At 42.8% G+C, this 20,532-nt stretch overlaps 2 protein-coding genes across 9 annotated transcripts in view; both read right to left on the reverse strand.

Moving 5' to 3' along the window:
- The window catches only part of hoxb3a (homeobox B3a), a 95,196-nt gene that overhangs the window by 33,438 nt on the left and 41,226 nt on the right, over positions 1 to 20,532 (reverse strand). For 7 of the 8 annotated variants that reach the window (XM_067570336.1, XM_067570332.1, XM_067570333.1 and 4 more), the window contains one exon: positions 10,661 to 11,050. The exons of the other annotated variant lie outside the window; for it this stretch is intronic. The gene's annotated coding sequence lies outside the window, so the exon portion shown is untranslated. The remainder of the gene's footprint in view (positions 1 to 10,660; positions 11,051 to 20,532) is intronic. 8 annotated transcript variants of the gene reach the window in all.
- hoxb4a (homeobox B4a) lies at positions 13,232 to 18,739 on the reverse strand. The gene is made up of 2 exons (XM_067570342.1): positions 16,982 to 18,739; positions 13,232 to 15,246 (listed from the first exon to the last, which is right to left on the reverse strand). The coding sequence occupies exons 1-2, from the start codon at positions 17,451 to 17,453 to the stop codon at positions 14,969 to 14,971; spliced, it is 750 nt and encodes a 249-aa protein (XP_067426443.1). The 5' UTR covers positions 17,454 to 18,739; the 3' UTR covers positions 13,232 to 14,968.

A 20,532-nucleotide genomic window follows, 5' to 3' on the forward strand; every position in this document is an offset into this window, starting at 1 on the left:
GGCGAAAGATGGGTATTTTGGGGCATATTTACCACGATGTTAAAATAGCCTATGATTCAGTGAGAGGGATGCGGGCGAAGGCGGCGCAGCGGCGTAGAAGATGAGGAAGAAGAAGTGTGGTTTCCCCCCATGCAGTTCCCTTCCTTCCGCAATACTCACGGTGTCCACAACGACCCGCAAGACGCACACCCGTCCAAATTTGTTTTATTGCAGCCTCCTTCTCTCTTTTCTCTTCCTCTCTCTCTCTCTGTTGGCGTTTCTCAGTGTCTCCTCTTCTCCCCCCTCTACCTCTCTCTCTCCTTTTTTTCTCTCTCTCTCTCCCCCTCTCTCCGCTGCTATAGGGGGGCTTGTATCTTTTTTTTTTTTTTTTTTTGAAAGGACAGTTGAATTTTCCACGTCAGACACACACACACTGGAGCAGCACCATGTCTTACCGTTATATTCCTGACGAATACATATCTATTCTGCAACCTCTGCATTAATTATTTAATGAATCACGTGACGCGTTGGTCGGGGGCTGGGGGTGTGAGGTGGGGGCAGTGGGGGGTATCCGTGCGCCTCTCTCCGTTCGTGGGACCCATCCGGACCTGTGCACGCATGCAGGGGTGCTGTTCGATGCAGGACTCTGTTTAAGTTATAAAAAAAATGAACATAAAATTCTATGGGATGACTTCTGCTCACCTTTCAGCCTTTTCAGTGGGAGGCAGTGAGTGGTGTGTGTGCTATAAAGTGTGAGGTGGAAGCAGGGGTAGGCCTGTGGCGGACAGAGAGAGACCGATAAAAGATGATTGTCACCGACTATGTTCGTTTTAAAAAATGACTGCACGCCTCAGACTCTTTCTTCGTTATTCCTCACTGTCATCTCTTTCTCAGGTCGCCGTTAGTCGGCAGAACAAGGGGAATTCCTTATATTGTCCTGTCTTATATTTCAATGTATCTGTTCCCAGCATTTGGAAATATTCGATGTTGAGGGCACACAGCACGAGCATATTTTTATCAGACTATTGAGCATCACAGCAGAGTTTATTCCTCCTATGTGGTGTCATATTCACGCGGCCTGGAGCTTAACTAAATATTTAACAAACACTCAGGCCAACTGTGTCAGTGAAAACAAATCGTGAAAGTGTCTTTTTTTTTTTTTTAATAATTACAAATTCATGTTCCGCATCGAAATGTGAGTTAGGCGGCTGGAAATCAAAGAGAAAAGGGTGTAAACCCTGAACACAGACAAGGCCATGCTTTTCTCTCATCTCTTTGTAATAATACGATTTAGAATGACATATTTTAAAAAAATATAAATAAATACATTGTTCAAACGCGCACCTTCTTTTAGCCTTTTAACAAGTTCTCCTGGCGGGGTGGCCGCAGAGGAGAGGGAGACAAGGAGAGAGGGAGAGGCACTAAGGAGGCAGAGAGAAGAAGAGGGAGAGAGAGAGACAGACGAAGAAACAACGGAGAGACAAAAACCCCCGTTGCGAGGCCGTGCAGGGCAACAATGGCATGTTGGAGCCTTTTGGCTCTGTCTCCCGGTTGCACAGCTCCAGCCGCCTCTAACAGAACAATGGAGCTCGAGATTCAAAAAAAGTGCTCCGGCTGCTATAACAGAGCTAACCTAGCTACTGAGTATCTAAGAAGAAACACTTCAAGGTCAAACAATGGGCCTGAAGACACGTTGCTGCTCCTCAGAGGAACACAGCACCGCCGCCTCTCCGCCACACTACCTGTCTCCTCCGCATAGCCTACATAGACTTCATTTCTACCAGGAGTGTCAATTCAAACTTAACCAATATTGTTTTGTATTTTATCCAGCTAATTTTTAAAGAAGTGGGACGCCAGAAAGGGAGACAGAGAGAAGTAGTGACAAATAAAAGATGGTTAATATCTAATGCGATTAGCCAGAACTACTTTCTGGTGAGATCAGAGCAGAAACGCAATCGGCCAGTTTGGATTGTTTGTTACTAAAAATATAATCTGCAAGATGACAAAGGCATAAAAACAATTAGGAAGAAGGAAACAAATGTAGTTCTGAACCTATTATCGGTGAAACAGTTGGGTGGTAATTTATTTATTCCACTTTTTTTTGACGCACTAACAACGCACAGATGAAGTCCTTTAAACTTGCATTCCAAGCACCGCGGCGGTTCCATGAGATTTTACCCACAACAAGATTGAAATCAAACATTTGCGGTGGTGATGATGGCGTCTGTAATGACGGCCATAAATTATAGCAATCACAGTGTGAAACAACAGCAAAGATAAGTAGCAGCAGAGACCTGGGCCGGCCTGACAACAGCAATAGGAATCAGCTCTGTAAACTTGGCACAGCCGCATATAAAGCTATTACACACAGAAAACCATTTCAATAGCCGGAATATCTGAATTATGATGGGCGGGGGGGCTGCTAGAGTCAACTGTAGTGTTATAACGCTGAAGATGAACCATTATAAACATGCATTTAGTGACATTAGACTGCCGCCATAGCTGCATCTGAGTAAACAAACAGGGACGTCTTAGTGACATGGCTACACCACTTTAAATCATTTGTTTGCACTTCAGTATTTTAATATCATGAAAACAAAACGACAGAGATATTTTAAGTAGCTTGACAACACTCTCTCAATGTAACCAACTAATACATAGTATAACCACAAAATACAAGCAGATACTGTATACAGGAAGTCAGCATTAAAGTATGGCTTACAGGTTATTCTAATGGTTATTTGAACATTTCTTATCTAAGTGCAAAATAATAGTAAGAGCCAATAATAGAAGTGATGTTAGAGTTCTTTGGGATCGTGGGGGTCTCTTGGTCCGTGATGGATTAAGACAGGTAGATTCTTCCTCCTCGTTAATGATTAACTAGGCTTTGAATAAAAAGAGAGAAACTGAAAATGTCTCTTTGTTAAGATGTAGAATGGCCATAAAATAAAAGTGTCCAAGGCCTGTTTAAGAGGTTATATATTAGATCAGTAGAGATGTTTTATTAATAATGCATTATTATTATTATTATTATTATTATTATTATTATTATTATTATTATTATTATTATAGACTGATTCGAAAGAGAAAGAGAGACAGAGACAGTAAGAGAAGAGAGAGATTGATTTACCAAGCCCCGACATCTCGCCTTTTACTGCGGCTCGTAAATCTGTCTCGAGACGGCAGCACGCGCACAACCGGTTTTTGAAATATATTCTTCTGCTGCGCGAGACGTGAGGTCTTCCCCTCCCCAGTTATGGGATTGCACCAGAGACATCCCCGGCCGGTCTCCCGGGCGGTGTAGCTTGGCCGGTGGAATCCCATAACCCCCCTCCATTATTATTGTTCTCTTTTTATCTGTTAAGTAAAGAATAAATCAATAACCTATAAATAACATTTGAGTAATTAAAAGGTAAATATATATATTCATGCACAAAGCCAGGATCCTTGATATTGTAATATTTGCAAGCCGTCGTCTGTACTCTAAACAGGCGATAGAGCGCAGTTTAATAGGCTTGTGTGAGTGTTTTGTTGTCAGACATGACAGGATCAATGACTTTTGAGCAATGTTCAAACTGTCTCGCCATTGTGGACTTTATAAAGCCTGGGAGAGATCCTGCTGAGTTACAGTACACTGTGGATCAATTACACCTTACAATTACACTTCTCATGTTGGTCTTTTAATTGAGTGATTCACACTGCTTCCAGTCGTGGATTATAAGAATATAACGATCTGAACAACCATCACAATTTGTAACACAGTTAAGCCACATGCTTTTGTTTGTTTTGGTTTAATACTAATGGATAAGTACCTCTGGATTACTGGTAATATTAACTGTTGGCTGTACTGAGTGATCTTGAATGTAGGCTACAGCTCCAGTCTTACAGAATAACTGACAGTAAACTGGACGCACGCTAAAAACATTTTGCAACAAGCGCTTCATTTGCCAACATATTTAACATCTACATATATGTCTGTTTTAAATCATGGTCCATATATGCGGGGACAGGGATAACTGGCGAGTATCAGTATTAACAGTAAGGAATTTTACATCGTCTTTTGGGTCCTTAGGATGTTTTTACGTTATTGAGGCTTATTATCAAGCTTTTTTTGTGGATTTCTTGTTCCTCTACTTTCTATTTGTGATCTCACTACACGACCAGCAACAAAATCACTTCTAGTAAACTGTGAAGATATGCGACAGGCTGATTTTGTCAAACCCGAATTCTAATCTTTGTGTATTTGAGATTTTCTGTCCGCAGGATGTTATTATATATGATATAACAGCAGTCAGCGCGTCCTTGTCATTAGGATATTGATAAGTAAAAGGTAAAGAGGGGCTGAGGGGTCGTTTAATATTTTACTATCAACACGCTGCTGTACGGGCCTAATGTCCCAACATTAGTCATAAAGGCCACAGATGCCTATTTATCACTCACATCTAACGGATATGAGCGCTGCTGTAACAAACAGAGGTACGATCATCACACCGCAGGCCCGCTCGCCTCCATTCACTAAATGCAGCATCGCTGATACCACGCTGTCTAACAGCACTATCACTTTGCAATAAAGGAAACTTACAAGGTGCATTATTAATCATTAATAATTCATTTATTATTGAATCAGTTCAAGTTAAAAGGCCCTATGATGCTTTAATACACTATGCAGGGTATTTGGGTTGCCAGGTTGTGATACAACTGCTGATTTGATGTAAAACGATAACAAAGAAAATTGTTTTCCGATAAACAATCAAACCAGTTAAAAACTTTTAAAGTAATTCATAGTTTTGTAAAGATGTTGTGAGTCAAGAGTCCACTAAAAGACTCTTCTTCCTTCCTTCCTATTGCTAACAAAAGAACAAGCAGTGCTGGCGGGAAGCACCAAGAGATTTAGTTTGGATTTTTAAATTCTTGTTTGCATGAAGACTCCGATATCATAATATATAATCAGTTTGAATCATTTGAAATAACTGCTGATAATTGATATTACCTATTGACTAACGTTACACTCGGAATCACCGCCATGCCACAACATTTAACAGGCTGGCCGATAAACAGAAATAGTGTATGTGGCTGCTACAACTTGGCAACCATTATTTGGCTCTCTCTTTTCAATATTTAATACATGTCTACTTTTAAATGGCTCTCTCTCTTTCACACACACACACACAGCCGGTGCAGTAGTAAAAGCCTGGCAGCCATATATCTCTCGTGACGACCTCCTCCTGCAGCCCGCGCGCCTGCACCGTGACCTCCTCGGCTCCTCGCACTCTCCAGAATAATAAATTTCTCGGGCAACGCGGCTGCAACAAGCGCGAGGGGGAAAAACCGCGCAGGCGATTTGTCTGGCAATTAGCAAACCACCGCGAGACTCCCCGGGCCAGAGAGAGAGAGAGAGAGAGAGAGAGAGAGAGAGAGAGAGAGAGAGTTGTTGTGACTGTAGTTTTATGTGTGTGTGTGTGTATGTGTGTATGTGCCACACACACACCGTGGAGACATATTTGGTGCTTGTCGTTTTAGCATGCATGTCACAGTACATGTAAGTGAGTGTGTGCATGTGTGTGTTTTTGTGAACCCTGAAAGCTTGCAGCTTCCTGTGTTAAGCTGGCGTTGAAACATCAGCTCCATCAGCTGGTTCAAACCCTCCAAACATCTCAGTGACAGCAGACTGTAAAGCTGGAAGCAGCTTCTCTATAAACTGCAGGTCAGAGTGAGAACCATATCTCACCCGCCTGCCTGACCCCTGCTGCTTCATGCTTTTACTTTACAGTTATTTAACTACTAATACCACTGAGATTACAAAAACAAATCTCCTTTTGGATGGGGAGAAGCACAAGGACGAGTAATAAAGCTGCAGAAAAAAAACAACAGTGTGTAGCAATGTGCAAAGGCAGAAACACACTTAAAATCACAAAAAAGTAAAGTCTGGTTTCATTAAATGAGAGCTCAGCGGGCGTTTATGCAGCGGCAGAGCAGCAGGAGTTTTAATTTAACAAGCGTGTTTTTAATGAACCTGCGTGAGCTCAGGGCAGAAATTAGATTTTCTCCATTCAAGGTTTCAGGATGAGAAACTTTACAAACTACTGCAGAGCATTTCTTTATAAAGCTGAGGAGTGAAGCTATAGCATCAATACTAACTTTTAATTTACCTGGGTATATCATATTTATAACATCATGTCACCTGACTGCAAGATTTCTCACTAAAATGCATAAACACACTGAAAACATATGAAGTTTTGCTTTGAAACCTGCATCTTCTTCTCTTTGATTAGTGCACTGCTATTACAAGCATTACAGCTATCAATTTCTACTGCCAGTAGCAGACATGTATAACCTCATACCTAAATGACAACACACGCTGTTCCTCAACACTTTGACCACCCAAACCTCCACATCATACACTGCACTGCACTGGGAATTCCACATTACTTCATTCTTGATGTAAACACATTGTAATGGTATCTGAACAAACAGCCAATGTCGCGTGTGTGTGTGTATGTGTGTGTGTTGTGTTAGTTCTTGTACACATGTCAACATAATACAAGATACAAACAACACAGTAAGCTGCTCATCGTCACTTTGCTCTACAGCACCACTAGCTTTCAAAAACTCCACAGGGCAGCTTTAACCATACATAATATACTGTAACTTCAGTCAATATGTTTCCACAGCAACACTGTTACTTTACAAAAGTGCAAAATTACAGTTAAAGCATATTACAAAAGACAGTGCTGGAGGATTAGCTTGTTGGCACATCATAAAGAATATTATGAGGATGAGTTTTGTTTGTACAACATGTATTTTCAGTGAGTGTTAGAGAATTGTTCTATCTATCTGCTGGTTATCTGTTCTATCTTCAGTCTGCTGAATGAAGCTGCTCTCTTCTATCTGTATCAGTTCAATACTTTGTGGAAACCCTTCCATGTCCCATTTAATAACAAATACACAAAGTATAACACATGCAAGGGCAAATAACAGAACCACAATAAAAAAGCCACATCTGTTTGGTTCCCTTTATCATCATTCTCCATCATCAGTGATGATTCCTGCCTCACCAGAATCACATGTAAAGGTAAACCTGTAAACCTGTGGTTGAAATATGTCCGTGGCACATATAGAATATGAAACGCAATAGAAAATGGTTTAGTCCTGAAAGTTGGCACTAAATGCTTGGTAGATTAATTAATGCTGTTACTATTTATTGCTTAATCAAATATTGGCTTATTTGAATTATACTTTTGAAATTCTACAGACTGTAAGTTATTTGAATACTTCTAGTATTAAGATAAATAACACACTGATGCAATTTATATATTTAAGTGTATTATATTCAGTGTAAAAATAATGCTAGGAAACGGAAACGTACTCAGCTATGTAACATTTATCTTGAAGTGGGTCCTGGCACTCAGGTATCATATTTACACTGGTTCCTTAGGATTTTTAATAATCCCCAAAGTGTTGTGACCTCTGACCTTTCATATTATATACACCCCTATATGCCAAATGATGATATTGAATCATCATTAGCATCTTGTTTGCTGTAAGTGGACCTTTCTGAAAAAAACACAGAGCTAGGAGAGCTGTGTTTGGATGACGCAAGGTAGCGTCTTTTTGTAAACAAATCTGTGGCACATGATTGGCACATACAGTATTATTGGACAAAGTTTAATTAAATGTAACAATCTGTCTGCTCTACATCTTTCTGCAATACATAACCATGCTGGTAAAATTGCAACACCACAGGTCTGATGCAGCTCTTCTTTCTGCCTTACAGGTGAGCTCTTCCTTCAGCAACTTACACAACACACAGAAAGCACTGAGTGGCTGCTTTAGTATGTTTTAATAAGTGTAATATATCAAGGATTGGGATAGTAGTTTAAGAGGACAATTAAGAGAACAAAAAGTCACAGGAGTGATCCCATCAACAGCCATGTGTCCCATTAAAGAGTCCTTGAGGCAATACTGAACCACATCCTGCTTGCACCATTGAGAGCAGCAGATCAAAATCAGAATATTAAATACTTCCAAAGTCAATTGACGTTTCTGGATTGCCACAATCAGGGCATGTGCTGCATGTGATATGACAATATTTGTTGGTGTGAATTTGGATGAGGTACAGATGATTATTAGACTGATTTAAATCCCCTTTAAGACAAAATTCCCCATAATTCAATTTGATCTGGTGTCTTTGGATACTGACACGGATCTGAACAGAGCTTTATTTCACAGCAAGTCAGTGTAAACATGGACCCATCAGTGGGTCTTGCAAGGTACCAGAGATTGTATAGACAGTACTATTAAATGTTGCATGTCTAATGAGACCTTGGTCAAATGTAGAGCAGAAAATACAGAGGGAAATCTCTGCTATATGGGAAATATTTTATTGCAATGAAGGCATAGTGGAACCAGAGTGGCCTACAGTATTTCCCCCATATGCCATTGATTTGATTAATCAGTACCCAACCAACACACACACACACCATCCCTGCCCGTTGCAGGTCGGATTACCCAGCTGGAAAATGACCAGCAGCCACCAGCCCAATGCTGGTAAATAACTGAATTGCACTATGATAGTACAACTTTCGCAATTCTGATGTATTTTATGTTATTCTTTTGCTACTATGAATCAACTTGTCAAAATGAGTGCTGTTATCCTGAATTTGACCAAACATAAACTACAACATGGTAACAGAGCTGGAACTGGCTTGGAAGTTAAAAGGGCTGCTCAGCAGCTTTTCAGCAAGGCAATCCGGAGGGGCAGGCTGTGTTTACACTAAGCTCCCAGTCTGTCCAAATACTGTCCAGTATCAGGCTGCACATTCTGAGCCCGTCTAACAAGCCTGGCTGATTGTTTCATACCAAACCATACAGTTATACATCTGTATGAGTGCCCAATGCTTTCGATTGAGACAGAGGACCAACTTTGAAACACTGCTGGGGGGATATATTGACCGAAGGTGGAGAAAGCTACTCTAAAAATGATAAAACATAAACATTTTATTTTGGGCGAGGCGTATTTCATCTTTTATTTTTACCTTTCAGCCAGCCTTATTTAACTGACAGTGAGCAGTGGCCTGTAGCTGACCCCTGCCTAGGTGGTTGGCTTACTTGTCATCCTGTCTGTCTGGTTGTTTGGGTGTGGGAGCGGAGATATCGCCGCCGTGCCCCCGGGTTACAGTGCCCTGAACTCGGCCTGTTATGACTAAGTGGCCCGGGGGCTCCGGAGGTCTGGGAATGTCCAAGGGAGCGGAGGGTCCAACAGCCTTGCGAGGTCAAGGGGGACCAGGAATGATGGGGGTAGGAGTGGTGTGTGTGTGCGGGGGTGGGGTGGGGGACTAACCACGGGTCAGCCTCTGGCTTCAGAGCCAGTGGACCTCATCGGTCAGAAAAACGTGTCCTCTGGTTGAACCCTCTGTGGCCGCAGCTTGGCCATTCCACTGCCCCTGCATGACCATCGATTTTTTTTCCTCCTCCACCTCTCTCTCCCTCTCTCTCTGCCTTTCCTTCGATATCAGCCACTTATATTTCTACCATTTGTTTCTCTTACTTCTCCACGCATCGCATCACGGCACGGCCTGAGTCCCCATGAGAGGCCGGAGCCCCTCCACCAGAACCGCTGCCCTTTTATTTTTAAACGCGTGCAGATTGATTTCTGAGGGGGTCAAACAGGAGTGAGTGCGCTTCCTGCGGCTGCTACTGCTCGGATCAGCAGATACCGGAGGCCTGAGCGCGCACGGCGACCGGCGATCGTTCGCAGTTCATTTGGAAAGCCTTGAAAATCGTTTGTTTTCGAGGTAAATTGTTTTGGAGCGCAACCGAGAGAGTATCCATTAACCAGCGCTCAGCTCACTTCTTTTAATTTTTCTTTTTCACCTTCCCCCTCCCACTGCACCCCTCTCTCCAATTGAGCGCCGTATTATTCATATTCCCACCGCAGTCTCTGTAGCCTGTTTGCACCTGGCCAACAAAACACACGCGCGCGCGCGCACACACACACACACACAAACACACACACACACACACAACTGTATCTCATTAAAAGCTGCAGGCCTAAACCACAGCAACACTTTATAACCACAGAAACACAGCCAAGACAAAATGCATAATAAGCTCTGGGTGAACCAGGAATTATTCACGTGCGCCATACTGTCATACAGACCCCTTCTGAATTTTCCTAGAGTAATACGACCCTGAATATGCAACTGCGTTACTCTCATAATGCAATTGCATCATATAATCCATTTAAGCTGAATCTTATAAATTCCACATAAATCCCGTGCGTAAAAAAACCACACACGATAGCACATTTTACGCACAACAGATGCTGAAGAAGCGGCAGGCCTCATGAGTGGCAAACAGACGCTGAAGTGACACCACCGCAGCAAAGGGGGGACGGAAACAGTTGCACAAACTTTGGAGAAAACAGAAAACAGCACAACACAAGCCCGTCATCTGTAACTGTATACATTGCATGCAAACACACAGTCACACACACCTTCCAACACAAACATGCAGCTAAAATCAAAGCCCCCACGGCCATACATGCCCCCTTTTCCTGACCTCGCCAAATGCGTAGGGGGGCAATAAAACCATAAAAACGCCACCGAGCCGTCAGACACAGAGGAGCAAGAGAGCCAAAGACAGAAAAGGGGAGACAAAATGAAATTCCCAGGCCTCTTACCTTAGACGCCATCACTTTCAGGACTTTCTGGACCATTTTCTTCTTGTGCTGTGAGGGCTCTCTGACTGGTTTGTTGCAGGGATTTTCTTCTTTCCAGTGAGGAAGAAAAACTTTTTTTTCTTATGGTAGGATACTTGTGGGGTGTAAAAATAGCTTGTGAATGGGTGGGAAGGGGAGGGAAGTGTATATGAGTGTTTATGTGTGTGTGTGTGTGTGTGTGTGTGTGTGTGTGTGTATGTGTGAGGAAGGGAGGGAGGGAGGAGGGGGGGTGTCTTCCAAGTGTCTTCCAAGACGTCTTCTTTTTCTTTTCCTGTGTCTCTCTGTTCCTTGCCCCCTCTCTCTCTCTCTCTTTCTCTCTCTCTCTCCTGGCAGAAGGGGTCTTGTGTGTGGCTGCCGGATGACAATAGAGAAGAAGAAGGAGAAGAAGTGTTTAAAGAAGAACAAGTGATTAATGATTTTTTCTTGTATAATTCTCGCATTTTTCTTGAGGTGCCGTCCCCTCTGTCCTGTCCAGAAAATAATGGCGGTGAACTTTTTCGGAGGGGTGGGGGGAGGTTGGGGGTGGGCATCCTCACAAAAAAAATCTGCGCCCATTCACAGAAGCAGCAGAAGGCCCCGGCTGATAAAGGAGGCTAAAAAAAGAATAAGGATTCCTTGGTGGATTTTATTGTGCGCGGTGTCACCCTGCACACAAATTCATTTATTTCAAATCGGACTGCAAGTGCTCAGGGGATTTAAGGGTTATTGTGAAGGCACATATGTGTGTACATGTGTGTGTGAATATTGGGGAGGAGGGTGTCAAGATGCTCCAGTATAGTACGGATGGTGTGTTGCGAAAATTACAGCATTTGGACACAAATATTATCTTATGTGAGGAGGAGAGGTAGACCGCCTGAGGGTTTGCGTGTGGAGGAGGAGGTATTAAAGCTCATAGCATTCTATAGAAGAGGAAAAATATATATGTTGCTCGTTCTCAGCAACTGGAAATTAATATTTTCTAGAAAAGCTACAACTAAAGTGAAACTGGAGTGAAAACGTGCTATAGTCCATTTGGAGCAGAGTGTTTAATATTAAAAAGGGAAAATAAAATAGTAAACAGGAATGAAACAATGGAATGCGCGAGGGTGCAGGCTTACAAGCCTGTATACGAGCCACCATATGTAAGGCTTCACGCTTTTTGGCGCAGTGTGCGCGTGTTTGAGCAAATGTAGGTGTACAGTTTGATAGGAGGGCGGTCTTGCGCTGGAGGAGCCTTTCATAAATAGGAAGAAAACAGATAAATGGGCAAAGGGAGTCTCTGTGGCAAGAGGCCCAGGGAGAAATCAACCAACAAGTAATAGGGAATCTTCTCTGGGCCGAGGAATACGAGCGGACCAATTTGGGGGGCAGACTTTTTTTGTTTAAAGTTCATCGAGAGGAATGCTATTTTCTCGTTCTCCCCCCCTCTTGCTCTATATTTTTCGATACCTGCTCTAAGAAAAGAAAATGAAAATTAATACAGGAGCCGAGCCTTACAAAAGAAGCCATTCGTCTTGTTGATTATCTATTTGGTTGTCAGGGTTTGAGCTATGGCGCCGGCCCGCTCCCTTTTTGTAATATATAAAAAATAAAACACACATGCGCGCACTGCACCGATGCAGAAAACACAGACAGAAAAAAAAACTGTTGTGCAAAAATTACACTCATTAAAGCATTAAAAGACCACGAACCGAGAAACTATTTAATTTTTTTTTCTTCAGAAACAGAAGAGTAGGGGAGGGGGTGTCCCGTACTCTGTGTCGGGCCGGTGCAAGCGCGTCTGAGCAGCCGTTAAATTAACGGGAGAACGGGAGTGAAACGGAGGGACGGTTTGTGATTTAAAACGAGATTACAGGACGTAATGTACCAAGATCACTCACGGCCGGGACAGATTAATCATTGCAGGCCCCTGATTTCTCAAGACAGGTTGCGCTGTGCGATTGTAGGCAAAACCAACAGTGAAATTAAATGAAATTATTTATTGTGTGTGAATGTGGAAGCGTGAGTGTGTGTGTGTGCTTTATATGCATCCTTCACCCTTAAATTTCGCTGAGAGGAGAGAAGAGGGCGTATGTTTGTTCTGTCAGACCTGCAGTGCAAAGCAAAATGGAAATTATTCTCTTCTAAGAATATAAAAATATATACAAATTAAACCTGTAATTTAACAGGTAACATTTAAAAACGTGATTTTATAGTTAAACTATTCAATTTTATGAGCGTTTCCATAACTCCAAACCTCTTGACTTGGTAATATTTCACAGCAGATGTTTCATTTTAGAACTGACACCGAACAGAAAATGAGTTTGAGAGAGGAAATGAGAGAAAAGGGTAGAAAACGATACTTTTTCAGCCATTTATTTAAATTTCTATGAACTATTTACAAATAATAGGAAGGTAGACACACTGAGGAGGCATAAGCAGAGAAAGGAGCAACTTACATATCGGGGGAGGTAACACATGTTCAACAATACCATCATTATTATTATTATCATCATCAATAACGATAGAAACGGATCTTTGGAATGTAAATAAAATAACATCAATTTTTTTAAAAAAAAAAAACACTTGCAGAATAAAATATCTAAAAAGTGGCACAAGGTGAAAGAATAGAGGGAGAGGGGTATAAAGAAGTGTGCGCGCATTTAATGTGCGGGGAGAGACATAGAAGAAGAAATAGAAAAATAAATCAACACCATTCAGACATGCAATAAAAGGCTCCTTATTTTTCTGAGTGTCCCTGGCTAGGACAACTGCTTATAATTAAATTACTTTTTTTTTTTTTTAATTTTCCACTTAGCCTACAAGAAATGAATAGCGCTTTTTGTATTGCAGGTAATAATAATTATTATAATAACTCGTCACACAATTCCAAAAATATAAAAGCTCGAAAAGCTGTCACTTCATTAAACGAGCAAAAGAAAATAAGATGACCAAAAAAATAAAAAATATATAAGTACAACTGAGGTAATAGGTAGTACATTGTATAGTGCTGCGTTTATACTGTGTTGTGAGCTATTTGTACCAGGATTTTGGTTTTGGATATTAGTGTCCTTTGTTTAGGCAGCTTCATAAACCCTGTTTGGAAAATACCTTATTTGAACTTTATTTGACTTTAGTCACCCTGTCAGTCTGTGTTTCCCTGTATACAACATCACAAAATGAACAATCAACGGACCACATAAACGCTCCTTGTCATTCTCAGCAATAACAGCATAAAGTAGGCTATCATTTTACAATCAACACTGAATTCAAAAATAACTATAATTAAAATTTAAAAAGCTATATTTTGTCTTTAAACAAAACAGAAATATCGACAGTTAAAATTATAACAACAAGACAGAAAACTGCCTGATGTCATTTTGGATGATACGGAGGTTATATTTCATGTTAGAGTGATGTAAGGAAGGACGGGGGGATATGAGCATGCGTGGTTTTTGTATGCGTGTGTGTGTGTGTGTGAGGTGGGGTATAAGAATACTATTCTTGACGACACGATAGTTCCATTTATTACACGCGCGTGTGCGTGTGCGTGTGTGTGTGTGTGTGTGTGTGTGTGTGTGTGTGTGTGTGTGTGTGTGTGTGTGTGAGGGGGGGTGCTGGGGGTGAGAGGAGCAGTGGTGTGGGGAGGGGTTCAGTGGGGTAGGGGCGAGGGGTAATGGGCAGAGCCGCGGTTCACCCCTTTGCTTTGTACCCGCAGAGTAAACATGACAAATGGGCCCCGAGTTTGGCATGATTAAAGATGAAAACGAGGATCCATCTTCACCAAAAAAAAAAAAAAAGTCTAGAAAAAAAGGAGTAAAGAAACCACACACACGCAGGCATATCTCCTGCCTGCCGTGCTCTGTCAGAGAAAGAAAGAGAGGAAGAGAGAGAGGAGTATAAAAAGAAAAAGACAGGAGACAGAAATATAAAAAGCAGAGAGAGGCAGGGGGAGAATGGGGGGGGGTAAAGCAAAGAAGCGGCCGCATCATTTCCTCAGTTCTTTCAGTCTCGTTCTTCGCCTACTTTTGTTCATTTCATGTTTTATGAATGGGAAATCTCCCCTCCACCCCCCTCCCGCGTCATAACGTCATATTAGTGTGTAACATCAGCACAGATCAGGGCCGAACAGGCGGCAATGACATCCCTCTCTCCCTCCAGAGCAAAGGCGTTATTCCGGTCCAAAGTGCAGGTTTCGGTGGTTACAAGCGTGGCTGTCGCTTCGGCGTTCAGTTTGGGAATTAGAGAGGAAAGGGGAAACATCAGACAGAGAGCCAAAGAACCGGGCTGTAGGGGTCCGGTAGAGCGGTTCTAAGAGCCGGTTAGAGCCTGGGAGTTTGTGTTGGTGTTTGTCCCGGAGCGGACCTTGGTGTTGGGCAGCTTGTGGTCCTTCTTCCATTTCATCCTCCGGTTCTGGAACCAGATCTTGATCTGCCGCTCTGACAGGCAAAGCGTGTGCGCTATCTCCACCCTGCGCCTGCGCGTCAGGTACCGGTTGTAATGGAACTCCTTCTCGAGCTCCAGGACCTGCTGGCGCGTGTAGGCCGTCCGCGAGCGCTTGGGCTCACCCCCTGTGTAGTTTGAAGAGACTGTGGGAGAACAATGGGAATAGATGATCATCACAACATTAACTACTCAAGAAAAAAAGAAAAGAAAACACAACAACCACAATACCATGACCCCCAAAATATAACAATAATAATAATAATAATAATAATAATAATAATAATAATAATAATAATAATAATATATTGGCTGTTCTATAAAACAGAGTATCAAGACACTGCTTTCTGGTTTACAGCAGTAGAAAAACAGCTACCTGCACTACTACTACTACTACTACTACTACTACTACTACTACTACTACTACTACTAACAGTGCTGGCTTGCGGTAAAAATACATAAAGTGATGACGCAAGACTGTAGTCTATGGTAAGTGAAAACAGCATATGAAGGGAGGGAGAGAAAGAATGTGAGAGTGCGTTATGAGCATGCCAACGAGGAGAAATAAAGCCGCCGGTTGGACCCACAGAGATAAAAAAGAAAATGGCTGCAACACTGGCGGACAATTTATTGACTGCAAACATCATTTATCCCACAATATATTTCTCCGTGAATTGAAATGCAGTTGTGAAAGCTGAGATTGTTTATTTTACAGCATGCTTTGCGTTTTCAGTGAATACATGTTGTCAGGTGTCATTTTAGGCCCTGCGGCGGTGTGAATCCTCGCGGTACAGTCAGACTGACGCTGGTGTCCAAATGTTGTGATTTGAGAGCAAATCGGGGCCACGGCCGCATCTAAGGTGGAAAACTGCTGTTCTGACACGTTTGCGCACCCACGGCCAGGAAATATAAATAGCCTACATGAACACAGCACGAGCAGCGACGAGCCAAGCATATCAGATCAGTTACTGTTCTTTCAAGGGTCGTATGCACAGACGCTATGAAGTGAGAGAAAGGATGGTAGCATTGTCTGCTCTGTATAAATTGATTGAGAATAAAGGTGGTGGGGGTGCAGCAGCTACACGGCGGAACTGAATGGCCGACTGGGTAATGATTCAACAAATCCCCAAACTACAAGCGGACAGCAGAAACCAAACATGCTGCCTTGAAGTCCAGTGTCTCCTAAGACAGGACAGATAAAATAACAATGCAAAGAACATGCAAGAAAGACTTTTCTTACCGAGTAAACATCCAGTGGAGTGAATGCATTACGGTGACTTTGCAAAAGTGGCATTTTGTCGCTGCGCGAGCATGAGCTCCGAACATCCCTCACGCAATAGGCAGCAAGTCTATTATAACATTACAGAGAAGCCATAATAGACTGGAGCTATTCGCTTTTACATTAGTGTTTTACGGCCGGCTCCATAAACATGAATATTTCAGCTGCCATAAAACTTTCCCTCCCCTGGAACAACGAGTGGGGAGGGAAGGCTCGACAGAGTAAAGTACACCGTTTATACAACCCGACCACTTAAAATCAAATTACCAAAGCATAAAAGCTAACTTATGGGCTCGGTCTGAGTTGTCATAAGGCGAGGAATTAGAGCAGAGGACCCTAAGATCGGACTTCAAAAGGCACCTCAGCGGAGAGGTGTAATAAAAATTTATGGAGGGTGTAATTATATTGGCCCTGCAAACAGACGATCGTAAATCTTGACCCAAGGGCTATCGTCTACTTCTAACAGAAAACAGGGAGGGGAAGCCGTAGATTTTGACGGTGGACACCTAGCTGACGGCATGGGTTTCAACTGCAGGCACAAAGGCGCAGCGAGAGAGAGAGAGAGGGGGAGAGAGAGAAAGAAGTTTGCATGCAGCACTTACCGATGTTTACATGGACTTTCTTCATCCACGGGTAGACTACTGGGTCCTTACGAGTGCTCGCGGGGGAAGAAGTGCTTTGGTTGTGGGGCGTTTGGCCGCAAGACGGAGGTGGAGGCGGGCTAGGTGTCACCGAGTCGCAGCGGTGGCTCTGCTCCGGGACGGGGGTGGTCTGCAGTCCGGCCGTGGGGAGGACGTGACCCCGAGGCGACATCACCACCGAGGCAGGCTGCCCTGCACGCTGGCACGGCGTGTACGGCGGCTCGGCTCGCTGCTGCTGGTGGTTCTGGTGGTGTGGGTGTTGTTGATGGTGGTGGTAGACAGAGTCCGGATGAAAGGCAGCAGGCTCCTGCCTCTGGGAGCTGTAATAGTCCGGAGAGTGGCTGGGTAGATAGTCGCTCTGTGAGTATTCCTCGCACGGTGGGAACTTCGGGTCCACATAGTTGGAGTTGATCAAATAGGAGCTCATGGCCATTAATTTCAGTCTTTTTGTGGAATTGCACCTACTCGGAAAATATATAACTAAAATTTATATCTCATCCCTTTACTCTTCGGTTATTCCTGTTCCGTTGAACCCTCCTACTTTTCTGTCAAGTGAACAAAGTTAAGAAGACACGTGACGGCAGCCAGCCAATGGCGCGGCTCCAGGACGAACCCCGGATAAGGAAATGGGATTAAGCATATACACGGCCCCCGCACGCGCATCATCATATGGCCTCAGTTTGTGGGCATTCACAGTGTTGCTATACTTTCCCCGCTCCCTCCCCGTCTCTCTCCTCATGCACCGTTCTCTCTATATATCTCTCCGCCACATGTCGGCACGCATGCCGCCCTAAGCAGGCAGAGAATCACAACAATAACAAAGCGCGTCCCACATGCTGAAAATACATTCCGCTGCAGCTGCAGCCGCGCAGAGGAACGCGCGTGCAAGGACACACAAGAGCAACAGAGTACAGTAGAGATGACAAGTACTCCCTTATTGCAAACGAACCCTTTCCCCCTCTTACGCGTCTGGCTGGAACTTCAAATAGAAAACGAAGGAAGCAGAAAAAAGCAGCAGAAAGAAAGCGCTTGGGGGGATTTAAAGTGGCGCCTACACCACCCTCTCTGTATATATTTGGGGGTGTGTATGTAGGGACGTTCTTGCCAAACCTTTTTTTTTCTTTCTCTCGATTCTTTTAAATCACTAATAACGGGGAGTAGGAGATTGGCCTGGCCAGGCTGCTGCGCCGCCACCCAGCAGCAGCACCTTGTCAGAGATAAATCTGGCTTGTTTAGGATCGATAGAAAATTCATCAACTAATTCAGGTTACACGGCCTCCTAAATCACTAGCAGACCTTTGCATTAGGAACGAGCATCCAGAACCGTTTCCCTCTTTTTTAAAACCCGTGTTGCTCCCAACAGGCGCCCATTCCACATTTAACTCCCCTTGCATGATAATTCAGCCTCAGCCAGAGACGCTTTTTGCTTTGCATGAATGAACAGGATTTATTTCCCCCCACTTCCCGATATTAACATCACTGGCATAGTGAGTCCATACTCCCACTCCAAGGCATATGCCCCATCCAGATTGCGCGGCTGCTTTTGCCCTTGAGCTGTGGCATTACTGAACTGAGATACACCACTCTTTGTTTTTCCTCCTGACGGGAATTCATTTTCCCAGCCGTGACCCACTCACACTGGCTGCCACAGACTTACATAGCCAAATATACCACATAACACACAGTCTCTTATTGTCACTTTCATATTGATAAAGCCTTTAACAGATACATCCCACCGCCCCCCCACCCCCCCCCCCCAAAAAAAAAAACAAAACACAAAAACAAACAAACAAACAAACAAACAAACAAAAATGTTTTGCGTAAAGACACAGAGAAACTACACAGCATTATAGAAAATATTAATAATTCTTTCCATGATCTCAGCAAACAGGTTTTACATGAATCTGACTTTAATGCCAGTAAACCTGCTCGCTGCATTCAACATCATAAAGACGCCAAATGCATCACAATATACACAAACTGCAGCGAACCAATAGAATAGAAACGAATAGAAACAGAAAATAATAGAATAGAATTTATTAGAGTTTTTCTCAATCAAAGCGATTGTGTTGAGCACTTTCTAACTAAAAGTGAGCGCACACACAGACACACTAGGAAAATGATGGAGATATCCAAGTCCTTTGTTTCAAGAAAATTGACTGTCTCTCAATCGAAACCTTACACCCTCCCCACACACACACACACACACCCAACCCCCCAATACGCCTAGATGAACAGTAAAGCCAACCGCATCATTTTTCAACAAGACAAATAATAAATAAAAAGAGTCCAATTCCACCTGGAGTTGGCCTTTAAAACTGCGAGGCGGGCGGATGATCGAAAAAAGAAATAAAATGTACAAAAGTTGAATCGAGTTTCCATCACTTTGGAGGAGAATATACACAACAATATGCTGGATTCATACAAACGCTTCAAAATCAACACCAACTATCATACAGTCCTGAAATAAATACACCGGCATGTGTCCACTTTTACTGAAAGCATTTTCTTCACCTGCACAACTCCACTTTTAGACTCTCTACAAACAAAATCAAATGTAAAGCAGCGACTGAGTGATGAATAAAGGCGTTATAAGACAATGATCACAGCTACAGGCCTCTGCTGTCTGTGTTGGATCCATCGCTGCCGTCGTGTATAAATCTACTATATACTCCCCTAGAAGCGAATTTGTGATTGTTCTAATGATTTTCACACAAATCCGGATCTACAGGGTAGATATAGAAGACAGCGGCTCTCAGGAGGCAGAAGGTTACACCGTCGATAGACTTTTATTGCTTTCATAAACTCCCTGTCAGCCACACTGGAATATTTTCATCCATCTGTACTGTTTCTGACCCCTGACCCGCACGCTGCTGGTGGGGATCTGGGAAATGAAGTTATAATGCTGTAACACGTCCTGTAAGTCAGGCGCGTCCATTAAAAAGCTAGGTCGAAAACAAAACAAGAAGGTAAAATCAAACAAATATGTTGGCGGGTTTTTTTTTTTTTTTTGTTTCACTTGAATGCAATAGAAAGTGATGAGGGTGTGGAGGAGGGGGTGGGGGGGAGGACAGGTGGGCTCTAAGCTGCGTTGCAGGCCCGTTTAAATGATCTTTCCATACGACTTTAAATGCCAAACAGCGAAATAAATCTTTACTATAAAAATCTCGGCCTATTTTCTTTATTTCAATTGGCTGTGCACTGAATATTTAATCGCTCGTTGCTATTTTTAAGCTTTTACAATGACGAACGAGAGTAAAGCACACAGGCGGCTAATATTAGGCCCCGGAAATTGTGAAATATGATTTATGATATAAAATAATACTATTTATATCCGGTATAATGTTAAATACTAGTATTTTACTATTGGATTGTTTGAAGAGGACATCCGGCCTCTTTTAATAGCAATTTGTATCTGCTTTTTTTTTTTTTTTTTTTTTAAATCAATTTGATTATTTCCTTGGTTAATTTAATTTCTCACTACTGCTTTTAAAACGAAAGTTTTATTCAAA

This window comes from Thunnus thynnus, chromosome 17, assembly GCF_963924715.1.
Source record: "Thunnus thynnus chromosome 17, fThuThy2.1, whole genome shotgun sequence".
Lineage (NCBI taxonomy): Eukaryota > Metazoa > Chordata > Actinopteri > Scombriformes > Scombridae > Thunnus > Thunnus thynnus.